The sequence below is a fragment of the Anoplolepis gracilipes genome, chromosome 13 (assembly GCF_047496725.1).
Source record: "Anoplolepis gracilipes chromosome 13, ASM4749672v1, whole genome shotgun sequence".
Classification (NCBI taxonomy): Eukaryota; Metazoa; Arthropoda; class Insecta; order Hymenoptera; family Formicidae; genus Anoplolepis; species Anoplolepis gracilipes.
The window spans coordinates 2,074,296-2,090,779 of NC_132982.1; the positions used below are offsets into that span (position 1 = coordinate 2,074,296).

The 16,484-nt window shown below is 26.6% G+C and overlaps 2 protein-coding genes across 3 annotated transcripts; one reads left to right on the top strand and one right to left on the bottom strand.

Moving 5' to 3' along the window:
* Positions 1-1,113: 1,113 nt before the first annotated feature.
* LOC140672503 (cyclin-dependent kinase 2-interacting protein-like) lies at positions 1,114-2,595 on the bottom strand. Its single transcript, XM_072904706.1, has 4 exons — positions 2,361-2,595; positions 1,918-2,141; positions 1,656-1,764; positions 1,114-1,473 (listed from the first exon to the last, which is right to left on the bottom strand). Exons 1-4 carry the CDS (start codon positions 2,422-2,424, stop codon positions 1,277-1,279), a joined length of 594 nt encoding a protein of 197 aa, XP_072760807.1. The 5' UTR covers positions 2,425-2,595; the 3' UTR covers positions 1,114-1,276.
* Positions 2,596-3,935: 1,340 nt separating this feature from the next.
* On the top strand, positions 3,936-12,366 carry L(2)gd1 (lethal (2) giant discs 1). 2 transcript variants are annotated; one of them, XM_072904639.1, is made up of 12 exons: positions 3,936-4,157; positions 4,944-5,088; positions 6,099-6,211; positions 6,294-6,645; positions 7,108-7,485; positions 7,792-8,139; positions 8,293-8,654; positions 8,843-9,018; positions 9,805-10,071; positions 10,917-10,955; positions 11,290-11,380; positions 11,459-12,366. In XM_072904639.1, exons 1-12 carry the CDS (start codon positions 4,101-4,103, stop codon positions 11,576-11,578), a joined length of 2,448 nt encoding a protein of 815 aa, XP_072760740.1. In that variant the 5' UTR covers positions 3,936-4,100; the 3' UTR covers positions 11,579-12,366. The 2 variants fall into 2 exon arrangements, with proteins under 2 accessions (XP_072760740.1, XP_072760741.1); XM_072904640.1 differs by lacking the exon at positions 10,917-10,955 and having other exon boundaries at positions 3,937-4,157.
* The last annotated feature ends 4,118 nt before the right edge of the window (positions 12,367-16,484 follow it).

A 16,484-nucleotide genomic window follows, 5' to 3' on the forward strand; every position in this document is an offset into this window, starting at 1 on the left:
TGTATACGTACATATATACAGGGTGTCCTTGAATTGGCAGGTCAACTCTCGTGGGTAGATAGAACGTGTTAAATTGAAGAGAAAAATTTTATATTATTTTGCTAAATTCGCAATAATTAATGAGATATAAATTAATAAAGATCGGCCAATACGTGCCAGGATAAGCGCGCGGCACGAAGAAGCCTCCTACTTGTTACTTGATACTAGGCGCGCGGCGAGACAGTAGACGGAGCAGTCTACAAAGGACATACAAAGGACGTACAAAGGGCGTACTTAAAGAGACACGTACAGTGCGTTCTGCGTTTACGTCTTGCCACACGCCTAGTATCAAGTAACAACTGGGAGGTTTCTTCGCGCCGCACGCTTATACTGGCACGGATTGGCCGATCTTTATTAATTTATATCTTATTAATTATTACGAATTTAGCAAAATGATATAAGATTTTTTTCTTCAGTTTAACACGCTCTATCTACCCACGAGAGTTGATCCGCCAATTCGGGGACACCCTGTATATGTATATATAGGGTGTCCGGTCGCGACCGTCCCATAGCTCAAGGGCAGATAGAGCAGGTCAAACTGAGCATAAAAGTCCTCTACCATTTTGCGATTTTCGCAATAATTATTAAACTATTAATTAAAAACGCTCAGCGAACGATATTACATATATATACAGTGTCCGGTAATAATCGCTCCACCTCTCTAAGGCTGATAGAACAAGTCAAACTGAACATAAAAGTCCTCTACCATTTTGCGATTTTCGCAATAATTATTAAAATATTAATTAAAAACGCATAGCATATGCTGAATGCTATATGTGGCGCGCACTCACACGTTGAGCGTTTTTAATTAATATTTTAATAATTATTGCGCAAATCGCAAAATGGTAGAGGACTTTTATGTTCAGTTTGACCTTCTCTATCTGCCCTTGAGCTATGGGGCGGTCGCGACCGGACACCCTGTATATATATATGACATTAATATAAATATAAAACAGTGTATATTTATATTATTGTATTTATATGTATTAAATATTATATTTATATAATTCTATAAATACACAGAGAGAACAAAATTAAAGTATAAAAATTAATTTAATATTTACTTAACTTTCGAGACTTTTCTGTTATATTTTGCAAACTTTGGTATACATATATTGCCCTTCTATATATACAATGTAATTCTTTTAATTATCCAATTATAATTGTCTAATTTATTTTGATTCATTAAATGATACATTAAAATAAAGAAAGATTAAATGCTAAACAGAAACTGTTATCATCGATGACCAGTTTCAATTAGCAACGAGTTCAATAATATCGTTGAACTTTCAAATAATAAAGGTTGATGTACCCATACTGCTAGATTAAACATTTTCCAAGATTCTGTATGATTGTGAGCAATATTTTCAAATAAATTGCGTTTCAGTTTAGCTTCCTTACGATACATCTCATATATAGTTTCTGCTATCTCACCTAAAAAATTTGAAACATATATATATATACATATATTTAAGTTATAGTAATCCACTTAAATCTTAAATGACTAAATTATAGTTAAAATATATCAATTATTGTATATATTAGATATATTTATATATTTGATTAGATTAAATTGCAAGTTATGTACAAGTTGATACAAGTTATAAATTCTTTACCAAACTTGCTCATTGGCCACGTTATAAACAATTTATTTGTAGTTTCCTGCAAGACTGTTATGGCTGTCAACTGATTTTTAATTTGCTCCAAGTTTATAATTATGCCATCCTGTAAACACAGTTTTACTTTTATTCATATTGATAAATTTTTATTTATAATTTTAGAAGCAGCTTAAAAATTAACTTAAAAATAAAGTCAATTAATTTAAAACAAATAATATATAATTAAAAAATTTTTGGAAGGAAGTATATATCTCCGTACCAGATTATCACAAACATTTTCTAACTTGTCGCATAAATCTTGCAAAACCATAGAATAATTTTTGTCACGCTTTACTTGTATTATGCTTTTTAAATAGGTGAGTCCTTGAAGATGAAAACTGTTCCATTGTTGTATATTTGTATAAATATCTGTAGCTAAATTATATGCAAAACGTTCAGTTCCTGTCAAATTTTTTCCTTGAAACGATTTATGTAAAGGTAATTCTGTAATAAAATTATTAGAATAAAGATTTAATGTAAAATAATTAAAATACTTTTTTATATCTTTTTTCATTAGCATTTAACATTTTTACTTAGTCTTATAAATTATAATAAAGATATCTAAAAAAAATCTAATATAGATTTTATTTGTGTGTGCATACTATATAATTATATTTAATTTAGAATATATTAGTGATTTATCTAATCAAGAGATAATCTTACTGATAGGAAGAAACGTTTCCCTTTTTGTTGTTGTAGTGAGGTTAGTATTCCGTTCTACATTCATTTGTAAAATTTATATAAATTTTGAAAGAAAAAAAATTCACAGAGTGGTAATTCTGATATATTATATACACTTTAATCTTTATATCTTGCTAAATAATTTATTTGACTATAATCATACAATCACATTCTGTTAATGAGCTAGCGTGGTTTCTTGAAATTTTACTTAGGTGCGTTCGGAAATCTTATCTGCGGGCTAAAGTAACTTTAATTGACCAATCAGAACAAAGAGATCCTTATTCCTTTTATCCTGATTGGCCAATTAAATATTACGTTACCTTAGGAGTAAGATTTCTGAATATATTCCCTGAGACGCGACTAGTGATTGGTTCGTGTTCGTGCTAGATCTATAATTGTGACTCTCAAAAATACGAAACGTTATAAATTTATTAGTTTTATTACATATAATTAACTACACGTGATCTTTTTTCAGTTTAATATGTATAATAGAGTAATATATGTATATATATATAAATTTTCTTTATCAATATATTGATCAATCGCATGATACGTAAATGCATCACGTGTTGCATTTACGCATCGTGCGATTCACCAGTTGATGAATTAAAAAACTCGCCTATTTATATATCATATGAGTTTTCAATTAGTTGCCAAAATTATAGAAGAAGAATTTATAAAATTTTATGGCAAACGTAAATTAAGTAAAGAAACTAAAATATTTGATAAAATTACACAGATTGTGGGTTCATACTAATTTCCAAAAAAAATTATTTATTGCCTTGTCAGAACTCATGTTTATACTTACGTTTAAGAAATATATAAAAATAAAAAAAAATTTATTAAGAGGAAGGATGAACAATATAAGAAAAAAATGATGCGCATCATGCAAAGTTTTTTGTGAGCTTTTTATTATTTGTTAATTTTATTATTATTTTGTTATTAATATTATATTATATTATTAATTAATATATAATAAATAATATAAAATAATATTATATTATACATATTAATAATAAATAATATTATATTATATTATTATTATATTGTTATTAATATTTTGTTATTTTATATTTTATTCTATGTTTGTTGTTTCATGTTTATGTTTATTTCATGTTTATATGTAATATATGTATCATAAACAAAGTTTTGTGTTTTTTATTCTTTGTTATTACAGTCGGACCTCTTATCCTACGACAAAAAATTCTCTCATGCTACGACCGCGAAAGGGGAATTATACCCCCACTCTCAAATTTTTGTCGTAGGATCAGAGGTTTAAGGGGAAGATTCCGGACCGAAAATGTCGTAGGATAAGAGGTCCGACTGTACATAAATAAAAAATTAAATAAAAAATTAATATTATTAATTAATTTATTATTATTAATAATATTATAATATATACTATATATCATAATATATATCATAATATATTATTATCCATATATTTATTATATTAAAATTTAAAATTCGCGGCTTGTATTGACGCATGCATGTGATTGGTGAAAATAGCGAGCGGCCTTCATTGTTACATCGCGCATGCGTGAAAAAAGAAGCTTATAGCTTGTCTAACAAAATTGTCATGCGCGACTTTCGCTCCTTCGTCTGTACTTTATCCTTTACTACGTCTGCATTTTGATAGTGTGATTGTAATAATTTAATCTTCTGGATTTTGATTATTCTTCTCAAATTGTTTACATTATATATCGGCATTAACGTGTTAATATGTTTGGCAAGAAAAAAGAGCCGAGACGACCCAGACCAGTTGGTGACTTAGAACAGGTAACTGATAATTGTCTTTGTGATTAATATGTAATGAAGTGTAAAATCTGTTTCACAATTTTTTTTTAATTTGCATATTTTATATATTATATTTTAAACCATAAATTCAGTTCTTGCGGTTTTAAATGTATACATAAATATCATACATCTAACAAGGAAAGGTATGGAAATGTCCCCCTTCGATTTTAATGCAATTTGAATATGTTGTAGTCTACATCAAAATAGGAGACACATATTTTTTTATACGTGCTCAAACGGCCGTTAAGGGGGAAACATCCTGTTGAGAAAAATCGGTTTTTATATTTCTGAGCAAATACCGTCAAAACGGTAAGAGATATAAAAAAAATTTCCAATAAGAGTTTTATAGTTTTTAATGTACTTTAAAACTGCATAATCAGATTTTTCAAAAAATGAAGAAAGGAGGGAGGATTTCGAAAAATATGACATTTTAGAAAAATCTGATTATGCAGTTTTAAAGTATATGAAAAACTAAAATTTTTTTTTATATTTCTTACCATTTTGATGGTATTTGCTAAAAAAACATAAAAACCGATTTTTCTCAAGAGGGTGTTTAACCTCCTTAATGGCTCTATGGGCATGTATAAAAAAATACATGCTTCCTATTTTGACCTAGACTACAACAGATTCAAAGCACATTGAAATTGGAAGGAGATAATTTCATACCTTTCTTTATAAGTCACATATTTGTTTATCCCTTCTTTTAAGCTCAATTTATATATAAAAATGTTGATTTATAATGAACTTTCTTTTTCATTAATAATATAGTTTGGCATCTTTCAAGTACCTGATATAAATATGGGCAATATTGATGATAATATGATGGAAGATGATGACAACGATGAAGACTTTGAGGCTGAATTAGCTGCTTTGGCAGCTGGTAATGATACAGGCTACAAAAGTAGGCGAAATAGTAAGTTAATGAAGTTTTACAAATTTTGTGTATAACTAAGAAATATAAATCTATAACATAATAAAATTATATGTTCAAGTTTATAATATATAGGATATCCTCTAAAATCACCAAAGCTATCTCCTTTTAATAATAAATTATAATTTGAAAATGATTAAAAGTGAAAATATTAAAGGATATTACTTTTTTGCAAGATTCTAAATTTTTTTATTACATACCTTTGTAAATTAAGCATTAAATTAAAATTTTGTTAAAATACTTTATCTGAAATTAATTACAGAATATAATTTTGTTAAGAGCTTAACTCTTTGCAAAGTTTAGTTTATGAAAATTGTTTTTTTTTTTTTTTTTTTTTTTTTCAATAATTTATAACTATTATTATAACTATTATTAATGACTTGACATTTTCACTGAGAAAAAATTGTTTCAAAGTAGCTAGAAAATCTGTTATTAAAAAACATTTGATGATTTTGGGATACTCCGTATACAGTAATATATCTTTGGAAAAGCACAAGATTTCAAAATGTATTATTCAAAAAATATATATTTTGAAGGTATTTTCTAAAAATATCGAAATTGAAATTGAATTAATGAACATATAATACTATTTAAATAAAATATTAAAAGACAAGTATATATTAGTGATTTCAATATTTCTCTTAGATATTTTTTAAATTTATATTATTTTGCTAATTTCTTTTAGTGTATGTTACAGTTATGAAAATTTTAATGAAAAAGTTTTTTAAGATTATTTAAAAAAATTATTAAAGAGTGATACATATTAAATAGATTATTTATTTATTTATTTATGAAATAAAGGACATTTGCTGTTTAATATAATTTAGTGCAAATCTTTAATCTAGTTTGTGATATTTTATATTGAGAAAATCTTGAATAAAGAAATATCTTACCAAGTGTTTTCTAAGATATTTTATACATATTATAACTGTTGAATTGAAAACAACACAATCTATATTTGTATTTGCATAATACACATATAAATGTTATAGTTACACCCAAAGCTGTTACCAATGTAAATTTGGATGAAATGGTAGCTGAGTCCATGAAGGATATAAATTCTGATGAAGAGGCATCTGAAGGAAACGATGATCCTGCATTATTGGTATGCGATATCTGATTATATTACATCGTAATTAGTATAGTGTAAGGTCTGATGAATTTAGTATTATTCTTTATTGCTTTAGAAAGAGTTGCAGATGCTAGCAGGTAATGAAATTGTGACAGAAGAGACAGCAATGCCAGAAATAACGGAGGAAGAGCAAACGGAACCTAATGAATGCAAGTCTACTATGGAGGAAAATAATTCTATGCACGAAATGATCAAAGTATTGCAAGAAAGACTAACGATTTATGAAATAGCCGAACAAAAGGCAAGAAAAGAAAATGAATCTAGCAGGGCTAAAAGATATAGCAGAGGTATAAAAACACTCAAGGAAATGTTGGTTTCTGCACAGTCAGGCAGAAACATAAATGAAGCTGATATTCCTCCACTCTTGCCTCCTTCCGCTACTACAGAATCTACAAATAAAAATGCAGGTAGTACATATCCTTTTGTATGCATATGCTGAATATTGTTATCTTTTTTTATCTATCAGTTTATCTTATATTATCTTATATTATAGATCAGTTATTTGAATCAAATTTTATCTTGAAAAGAATTGATCATATATATAATGTATAGAGTATATAAAAAATTGCAAACTTCTTAAATGTATTTTCTCACTAAATTCTAAATTATATTCCTAAATATATTAGTTGAAAAATTAGTATAAAAAAAAATTTCACAGAGATAACTATGAATTAACAATAAATAATTTACGTATTACTATTTATATATAATAATTTAATTTAAATAATAATAAAAATTAAAATCTAATAATTATATATGTTGTTGCATTATTTAGCAAAATATTATTGTAGTTCTATTTTTTTAAGCATTATTTAGAGATTTGTAACATAAACTTTAATTTTATGAAAATTATTTTATTTCTTTTCCAGTAAAAGAAATATCGTCACCGACTGAAGTCAATGAATCATCTGCTACATCAGATGCAGTTTTAAATGACGATCTTTCCGAACCAGCAGCAGATCATGAGGAAATCACAGTTGATCAAGAAGTTTTGAATAAATTAAAAGACCAACAGCAAAAATATAAGACTGCCGCAGTTGCCTGGAAGAGAACGGGTAATAAAGAGCAAGCACTAGAGTATGTAAAAACTGTAAAACAATTCGATATAGTTATTGCTGCGGTCGCTGCGGGTGAGAAACTCGATTTATCAGATATGCCACCCACTCCAACTCTACCTTCTCCAGCAAGTGCTACACCACCAGCAAAAGAAGAAAGCGAAGTTCAGCAGCAAGCTTCTACAGATGCAGGTAACATATATGTAACAGATAAAATTAAGAATATTTGTATATTGCATTATCGATTTTTTGTTAAGAAAAAATATATATATAATAAAAGTCGAGTAATATTCCTAAATCTCAGTATTTTTTTGTAATATTTATTTTAATTTTAATATTTTTAATATTTATACGTTTTTTTATATTTATTTTTCGTGTGATATACATGCAAAATAATCGTTTATGTGTTTTTTAATGAACAATAAATAAATAAAATACATAAAATGTGTAACAATAAAAAGCCATTTATTTCATAATAATGTGGATTATTACCGACAGGCGACTCACAAGCAAAGCTCGGTCCTGAGAACATCAAAGGTGCTCTTAAGGAACGTTTGGAAGTATACAGGAGAACAAAAGTAGCTGCCGAAGCTGAAGGCAATACTTCTAAGGCGCGCAGATACGGTAGAATTTGCAAACAGTTTGAAGACGCCATTAAGTCGTACACAAATAGAAAACCAGTATCTCTAGATGAACTTCCTGTTCCGCCTGGTTTTCCACCATTGGTGTCTAATTCGCAAAATAATGATACTACTGCACAACCTGTAGTTCAGCCTAAATCATCTGAAGATAATGCTGTAACAAAACCTGTGTCACCAAAAGCACCTGTTCCTCCTCCTAGAACAGGTAAAAAATAATGAAATATATATTTTTTCTATTTGTATATATTTATATAAAAACCGTTTTAATTTTTTATTATTATTCTTAAGCTTGTGTGAAAAGTGTTGTATATTAATCTTATGCATATATAATATATATTCACTCATATTTTTTTATTAGGACAAAAACCAAGTCACAAGATTACATCGCGTGCAGAGAAGCAAATGATACAATTACAGTTGCGGCAGCGTGAATTGAAGCAAGCTGCTTTAAATGCAAAACAAGCTGGGGATATGGATTTGGCACGTGATTATTTGAAGCAAGCTAAAGGGATACAACCTTTAATTGAAGCCAGCAAAGCTGGATTGCCTGTTGACATGAGTTCGATCCCGTTATCACCTCTTGAGAAAGTAGAACTCAATATATGTCAGAAGGATGAGAATTTTATATTGGTGTCCGCCGAAGATTTTTTAGAAGGCTCGAATGGGACAGATGATCAAATTTACGAAAACCTTGAAACTCAGTTAATTAAACAAATTAAGGTAACAATAAATATTTTCTTAGAATTATTTAAGTTAGAGTGATATTTTTATGTTATTAAGTGATTAAATAACGAATAATATATTGAAATTAGTAAAATATATATTTTCTACATAATTATTGAAATTAGAGAAGTATCAATATATATAAGCCATTGGTTTATATAAATTTTTATTATTTAATTTTACAGTGGTGTTTATCTACACGAGATCACTCAAAAGCGTTGGGGGATGTTCCTGCATATAATAGGTGGGAACGGCTTGCACTTGGTTACACGCGAGATTTAGATATGCTGAGAGTTCGAAAACGCGATTTACTACCACCACCGCAACATCATTATGAAATGAAAACCTATCAAATAGTACAGTTAGTATACATTTATTTTTCTTATTAATTTTGATATGATTCAATATAAATGTAAGAGGCAAGCGAAATGAGAAGAGATTATATGAGAAAAAAAATATATATTTTTGAAAATTTACAAAATTCAAAAATTGTTTATTTAAAAAAGAAAATCCATATTATATTAGGTTTAATAAGATTCTTTTTTTTTTTTTTTTTTTCATCTTAAAAGTTTCAAAATGCTTTTTTTAGGAATGGTTTTTAAATGTTTTGTAATTAGAATAATTTATTTATTTATAACTAATATCGATTTGTTTAACTACATTTCAGTCATCATTTAATTTCACAACAATTCGTGAACACAAAATATAATGTCTTGTTAATAGAATTTTTACAGAGAAAATTATTAATTTTTTATGCTTGCAACTTTACTTGATTATTGAACTGATATTTGTTAGTGATAAATATTTATAAATAAATCAATTAATTATATACATTAATATTGTAAGTTTTTATTTTAGTAAAAGTAATTTAGGATATAAATTGCTGAGGACAAGAAAGAAATAATCTGTTTAAAATAACACATCAAACCCAATCTTATTAAAAAAATTTTCAGTTTATATATACAATTTCTGTAAAATTAGATTTTTCTTTTTTAGAGAAAAGATTAGATAATTATGTAATATTCTTTTGATATAAAAAAAGTACACTATTAATTGTTCATCACATTTATTATATATATAATAGAAATTATAGTATAATTAATATTTTAAAAATTAACTTAATCTGAATGAAATACAATTTTTTCAGGAGTTCCACTGATTTAAACGACAGCGATATCGAAATTTCTATAATTAGGGGAATCAATTATCCTCGAGAGGCAGATACGTATGTTATGTTTGAATTTCCATTTCCATCGGATAATCATCCCGGAGATAGAACATTAACAATCAAAGATTCTGCCAATCCTGAATATCAGGGTGTATTTCCATTGAATGGGATTATAAATCGCACTTCCAGACAATGCCAAAGAGCTTTCAAACGACATGCTTTAAAGTGTGAAGTTTGGACAAAAGGGTAATTCAATATTAACATCAAGCATTTAACATTAATTAGTGTTTAATATTAATTTGATGTTAAGTTTTAATCATTTACTGTCTGACAAAATACTATTGAAGTTCCACATTTGTATTGTGTATGGAAATTTTCGTGACTTTTAAAGTGTTTTGACCGTATTAGTGAGCATGAATGTTAAATTAAATTTAATACACAACACACTGATATCACATTTTATAATTATCTCGATGTTTTAATATTACTAAATTATTTTAAACTATTGATTATTATGACAAATTAAATTAATCAATGAGGTTTGTAGAAAAATGTAAGGTGCTTTAGATCTAGGGAATTATATTTTCTTGAAAAAGAAAAACAGAAGGAATAAAAAAGGAAAGCAAAGAGACAAAAGGAGAAAAGAAAGGGGTGGGAGGAATATTTCTTAATAATTTTTTAAAAGAAATATCAATTTTAAATGTTTTGACAAATTAACATAGACAAGATGACAAAAATCTGGGACAAAAAAGTAATCTATAATTTTATGTATAAAGATTGTTTTAATTCATTTGTATGAGAGAAATAATTTTATTAGAAACACTTAATTGCTGTTGTATGTACAAATAATTGTTTAGATTTTTTTATATATATAAATATTTTTCTGTTTTTATAACAGTACTCTCCTTTGCAAATGTCTATATTTCTTTCTCGTTTAAAAGAAACAGTTAATAAATTGCATTATCTTTTTCGCTTGGATTTACATGTATATTAAATATTAGAAGTTGGACAAATATTAATTATGTTTAAATATTAAGAAAAGCTGTGTACAACGACAGTATCATACATAAAAAATAGAACGTTGCTTGCAGATGCTCACTGAATCCCATTTTATGCTGCTCTCATCCCAGGTACGACATCCCTCAAATCCTGTAGAGTATGCAGTTTGTTACAAATGCACAGAGATTTTGATGATATATATTTTTAAAAATAATGTAGAATGTTATTTCCTGGCATTATACATGCTACCTTCTTCCTATAAAAAGATGCAGTAGCGTTTGCAAGAGTAAATATGTATGTAAATGTAAAAATTATTGTAGAATGAATGAATCATGTATATAAAATTGTATTGTGTAATAACTATGGATTCTATCATATTACGAGCGATCTGTAACAACGTATATCTGAATTTCTGCAACATAAAAACATTTTTGACTTTTTTTTATATTTTTTATAATGTTACAGAGGTTTCTTCAGAAGTGACAGTCTACTTGGTACAGTGATGGTTAAGTTACAACCTCTTGAATCCCAGTGTACTCTACATGATTCCTTTCCGGTAATTAAATGATTTATTTTGTATGCTCTTTTTGTGTAAAAAAGTTATACAGAATAAAAATTGATTATATTATTTTAGCTTATGGATGGCAGGAAGGCAACAGGAGGAAAACTAGAATTAAAAATCCGTCTGAGAAATCCGATTCTTTTTAAGCAAATAGAAAACATCACGGACAAATGGTTAACTATTGATCAATGATGACTGATTGAATGCTGATGTTTAATAATTTATCATTAATTTTTTTAATTGTGGGGCCTTTAAAAATGATGCGCATTGAGAATAAATTACTGTATTTTTTAAATATATAGATATTATATATAATATATGTAATTAAAATATATACAATAAAAAAACATACATATATACATACATATACAGGGTGTCCGGTAATAAGCGCCTCATCTCTCTAGGGCAGATAGAGCAGATCAAACTGAATATAAAAGTCCTCTAGCATTTTGCGATCTTCGTAATAATTATCGAGAAATTAATTAACAAAGATTGACAAATCCGCGTGAGTATAAGCGCGCGGCGAGAAGGCCCATCCCACTGCTACGTTACTAGGTGCGCTACTCATACATATCCATTGCCAGTCATAGACCGCTCCTCCTATCATTCAATGAGCGCCTAGTAACCGCGTAGCAGTAGGATGGGCCTTTTCGCCGCGCGCTTGTATTCGCCCGAATTTGTCAATCTTTGTTAATTAATTTCTCGGTAATTATTACGAAGATCGCAAAATGGTACAGGACTTTTATGTTCGGTTTGACCTGGTCTATTTGCCCTAGAGAGGTGGGGCGATTATTACCGGACACCCTGTATATATATATATATATAAACATACAAATGTGTAATAAATAAGATGCAAAAGATGTAAATATGAGCTACATACAATTTGTAATATATATAAATGCGATAAGTTTGGACTATGTTTTGCTTGTAAAAAGTAAAGAAATGCTTTTATCAAGTAAATTATATTTATTTATATACAATGACTTGAAATTGATTATTTGAAAAATATTAACAAAAAATTATACACAGATACATTACTAACACATAGTAGAACTGATTAAATGAGACACGAATGTAACAATGCTAACAGAAATGTAACAAAACTGGCCAACAAATTGTTATGATAATTTTGTAACACAGTTTGACATAGATTGATGACGGAATATAATTCAATATAATGCAGTTGATTCTAATCTATTACACATTTTAATTGAATCTGCACGTTGCTACTATTTTGCTTATTCTATAGCTATCTAATTACGTACAATTTATAAAAATTTTTTTATATGTATACTCTTATTAAAAAATTCTTATTAAAAACTATAGAATTTTTTTGTGAAACATTGATTCATTTCTAATTATATAATTATAATATTTATAATTATTAATAATTTATAATATATGAATTGTTATACTTATTAGTTATTTTCTTATATTTTATGTATTCTGCATTTTTTTTAACTAATATACATTATTATTGCATATATTTAATTGTATTCAAAAGAGAACAACGCGCATATAGATTTATACCTAAGGAGATAGCGCAAAGCGATTTCTCAAATTTTAAATAGATACGTATATCGTGTGATTTACATGTGGAAACAGAATAATTTGTACGCTAGAGCTGAATCTACGTTTCTCGGAGAACAATACAGCAGGTGAACCTCACTAACAAACTATTGTCCGATAATCGTTCGACTCTGCCTCTTCCCAGTTAGCTCTATACTATTAGTTCATTCCTCAACCGGTGTAGGGGTTCCCATTTTAAGAATATATTTTGATTCCGAATTTTGATACTTATCATCATTTATAGTTATATTTATTTTGAGAAATATGCTAAAAAATAAATGATTTTTTCTATTTTAATTTATTTTGATTTTAATTCAGTTTATTTGCATTATTTCTTTTTCTTAGTCTTTATTTTTATTTTTTTTACCTTTTAAGGATATTTTTTTTTCTCTTTTTTGTATTTGTTTCAAAAATTATGTAAAATCCGTTTATAATTAAATTAAGTAACAAAATATAGAAAAAAGGTTCTGCTTATGCAAATAAATTATATTTGTACGTCCATGATACACAGAGTTGTGTCTGACGATTTGACAGTTTTATAAATGTTGATATGTTTAAAAAATCAATACACATATTCGCTTTTCATTTTTTTTATTTTATACGTGTTTAACTTTTTAAACATATAAAAAATAATCACACATAAAATTAAAAAATACATAACATTATGAATGTATTAAAATTAAAAAATTTAAAAAATATATTAACACATCTTGCGCGGAAAGCGACTAAAGTCGTTTTGTACGGGAAAACACCCGCGCAAGATGTGTTAATAAATATATTATAGCAAATAGATAAAATAACAATTTATATTATAACATGTATGAGATAAATTATATAAATAAGAGTTATAAAAATTAAATAACAAAATATAACATTATAATATAAAAATGTTGAGCTAAATTATAACAAATTATAATAAAACATAATTATAATGTAATATTATTAAACTAACAATGTTGATTATTTTAAATATATATGTATAATGACCGATTTGTGCATAAAATGCAGTTTACACCCACGTGTAGTAGTGTCACTCACAAAACAAGTGACACTTCACTGCGTGGCCTATGTCAGTTCGCATCTAAAGAACGAAAAGGGTACTTGAGCGTCACTGAAAATTCGAAAGAAGGATTGCGTTAAACCAAGTACTGTACATCCATCACATGATCGGAAAACAATGGGATTTATTTGCCAATTAGACAATTAGGTCGGCCATGAGAGGGAACTCTCGGTTCTTCGACCGACCGAAAACTCAGGGTGAACGTATACCCCTGGGGGCGCGGTAGTATTTGCCATGTATACACGTAACCGGGGGTTAATGTTGACCTTTTAGCCTCCGCCCTGGTTGAATCGGTTGCGGGTTTCTGCGTGCAAATTAATGATGTTTATTCGCTTAACCCTTTGCTTCTATCTCGTCTCATTTTCGTCTATGCAGAGTGAAAATTACCAAAAACGAGGTTCCAGTGATTTTGTTGCTCTTTCCTTTTTTTTGTAAATATTCCACGAAGTCATCGATCATTTTACGGTTTTTAAAATAGGAGGATTAACCTACGTTTAAATGTTACCATACATGCATATACGTTTGTGCTACGTCAAAGTTTATAGGCTATCTCACAGTTGACAACTTTAATTTTTTTTTTTGATCTTGTGTGTGAGAAAAGATGAAACCTTCATATCAAATCAAAATATTGAGTTATATTTTAGTTTCAGAAATGATTGCCAGGATATTTTTTAATCATGTATTACACATGGAATATTGATACTTTTCAGATATTTGTGTTTACTTTACATTTTTTATTCATTATATTTTATTATATTTTATATGCAGATATTTTAGAAATGCTTTATTATAAGTTTTTTTTTATTTTTGCTCCAAAAATTCTTTGAGGAACTTCAATAAAATAAATTTTGAGCATTCTGTTTATCTTAAATTTTTAAATATACACACAGCAGAAACCGTTAATAATAAAATATAGTTTTAGCAATAAAATTTTTAAATTATAAGAAAAAAAAGATATTAATAGAAATGTTAGATTAGTAAAGAGCATAAAAATTTTTGTTGATATTTTGTTAAAAATTGTCTATTTTTTAAAATTATTTATATAAAAATTAAAAAATATTAAATAATATTAAAAAATATTAAATAAAGTAAAATAAAGTATTTTAATTAAGAAAAAATAAAATAGTTTGAATTTTATTTTTTTCTATAGTTATTTTTTTATGACTTCTTTATCTTTTATTTATCTTTTTTATTATTTGTAGACAGATCAATAATATTTAAAATTAAAGGTTTTTAAAGTTAAAAAAAAAAGAAAAAAATTATTATTTGTTTAATCCTTAAAATATGTTTTAAGATTTCTCGATAAATAAATAAATATACATATATATATATATATATATATATATATATATATATATATATATTTGTTCCAATAGTGGAAAGCTTCAAAGTAATTACATCATTAATTATAATCTGATAAAAAAGTAGTTATGTCTTAAAACAGAGATGACTTTTTTTTCTTCATATTGATATTTAATCATCAAATTAAGATTCTTCTATTATTTGTATATAAAAATAGAAATTTAAATAAACATATATGAATCCGATCAAAGATTAATAAACATTGTATATTTTGTATATTATTTACAAATAAGAGGTGATCAAACGTAATATTTTGCATTACATACATTAATTTGAAGATTAATTGATATATATTTTGCATACATGCAGTTTAGTTATAAATAGCTCTCACAAATCAGAAATTTGAAATCAACTGTCTCCGACGATGTTGTGTATGTTGAATGCAAAAAAATTAAAATATTTTTGACTCTTGTCATAGGATAACCTTTGACATGAGCAACTATTTATCTCTACAAATATGTTACAATGTGCTGATTCGAAGTTCAACGATGACGTGTAATCTCAGTTGCGACAAGATTAAATCATGAATCAATGTTATATGTATTAGAAGATTAAAGGTTCGGAATTATATAACTAATTAAATATATATATATATATATATATATATATATATATATATGTATATATATGTATAAATTTTGGTAATTTTGTTATAATTAAATCTAATATTTATATTTTCATAATAAAACGCTTAAAGAAATTTTATTTAGTTGGTATCAAACAAATTTTGTGACAATAAAGTGTACTTTTCACTTTTTATGTAAACAAAGTACTAAGTATTTAGTTTTTTCTCATTATTTTCTGTTATTATATCACAATTCTCAAAGTTTTTATGAAAAATCAAAGAAACACCAAATTGCATTGTGCATATTAAAAAATACGATATTTCGAAAATACATTTTCAAAAATTTTATTTAAAAAATATAGTTATATAATATAAAATTATTAAAACAAAATATTAATATAAAATTATTAAAACAAAATATTAATACAAAATTATTTATATTCTGATAAATTACAATAATTGTTACAATAAATGTTATAATAAATGCTCAAAATATTAATTTTCAAGCATTTGTTAATTCTTTTATATTACTTTTTGTTGTT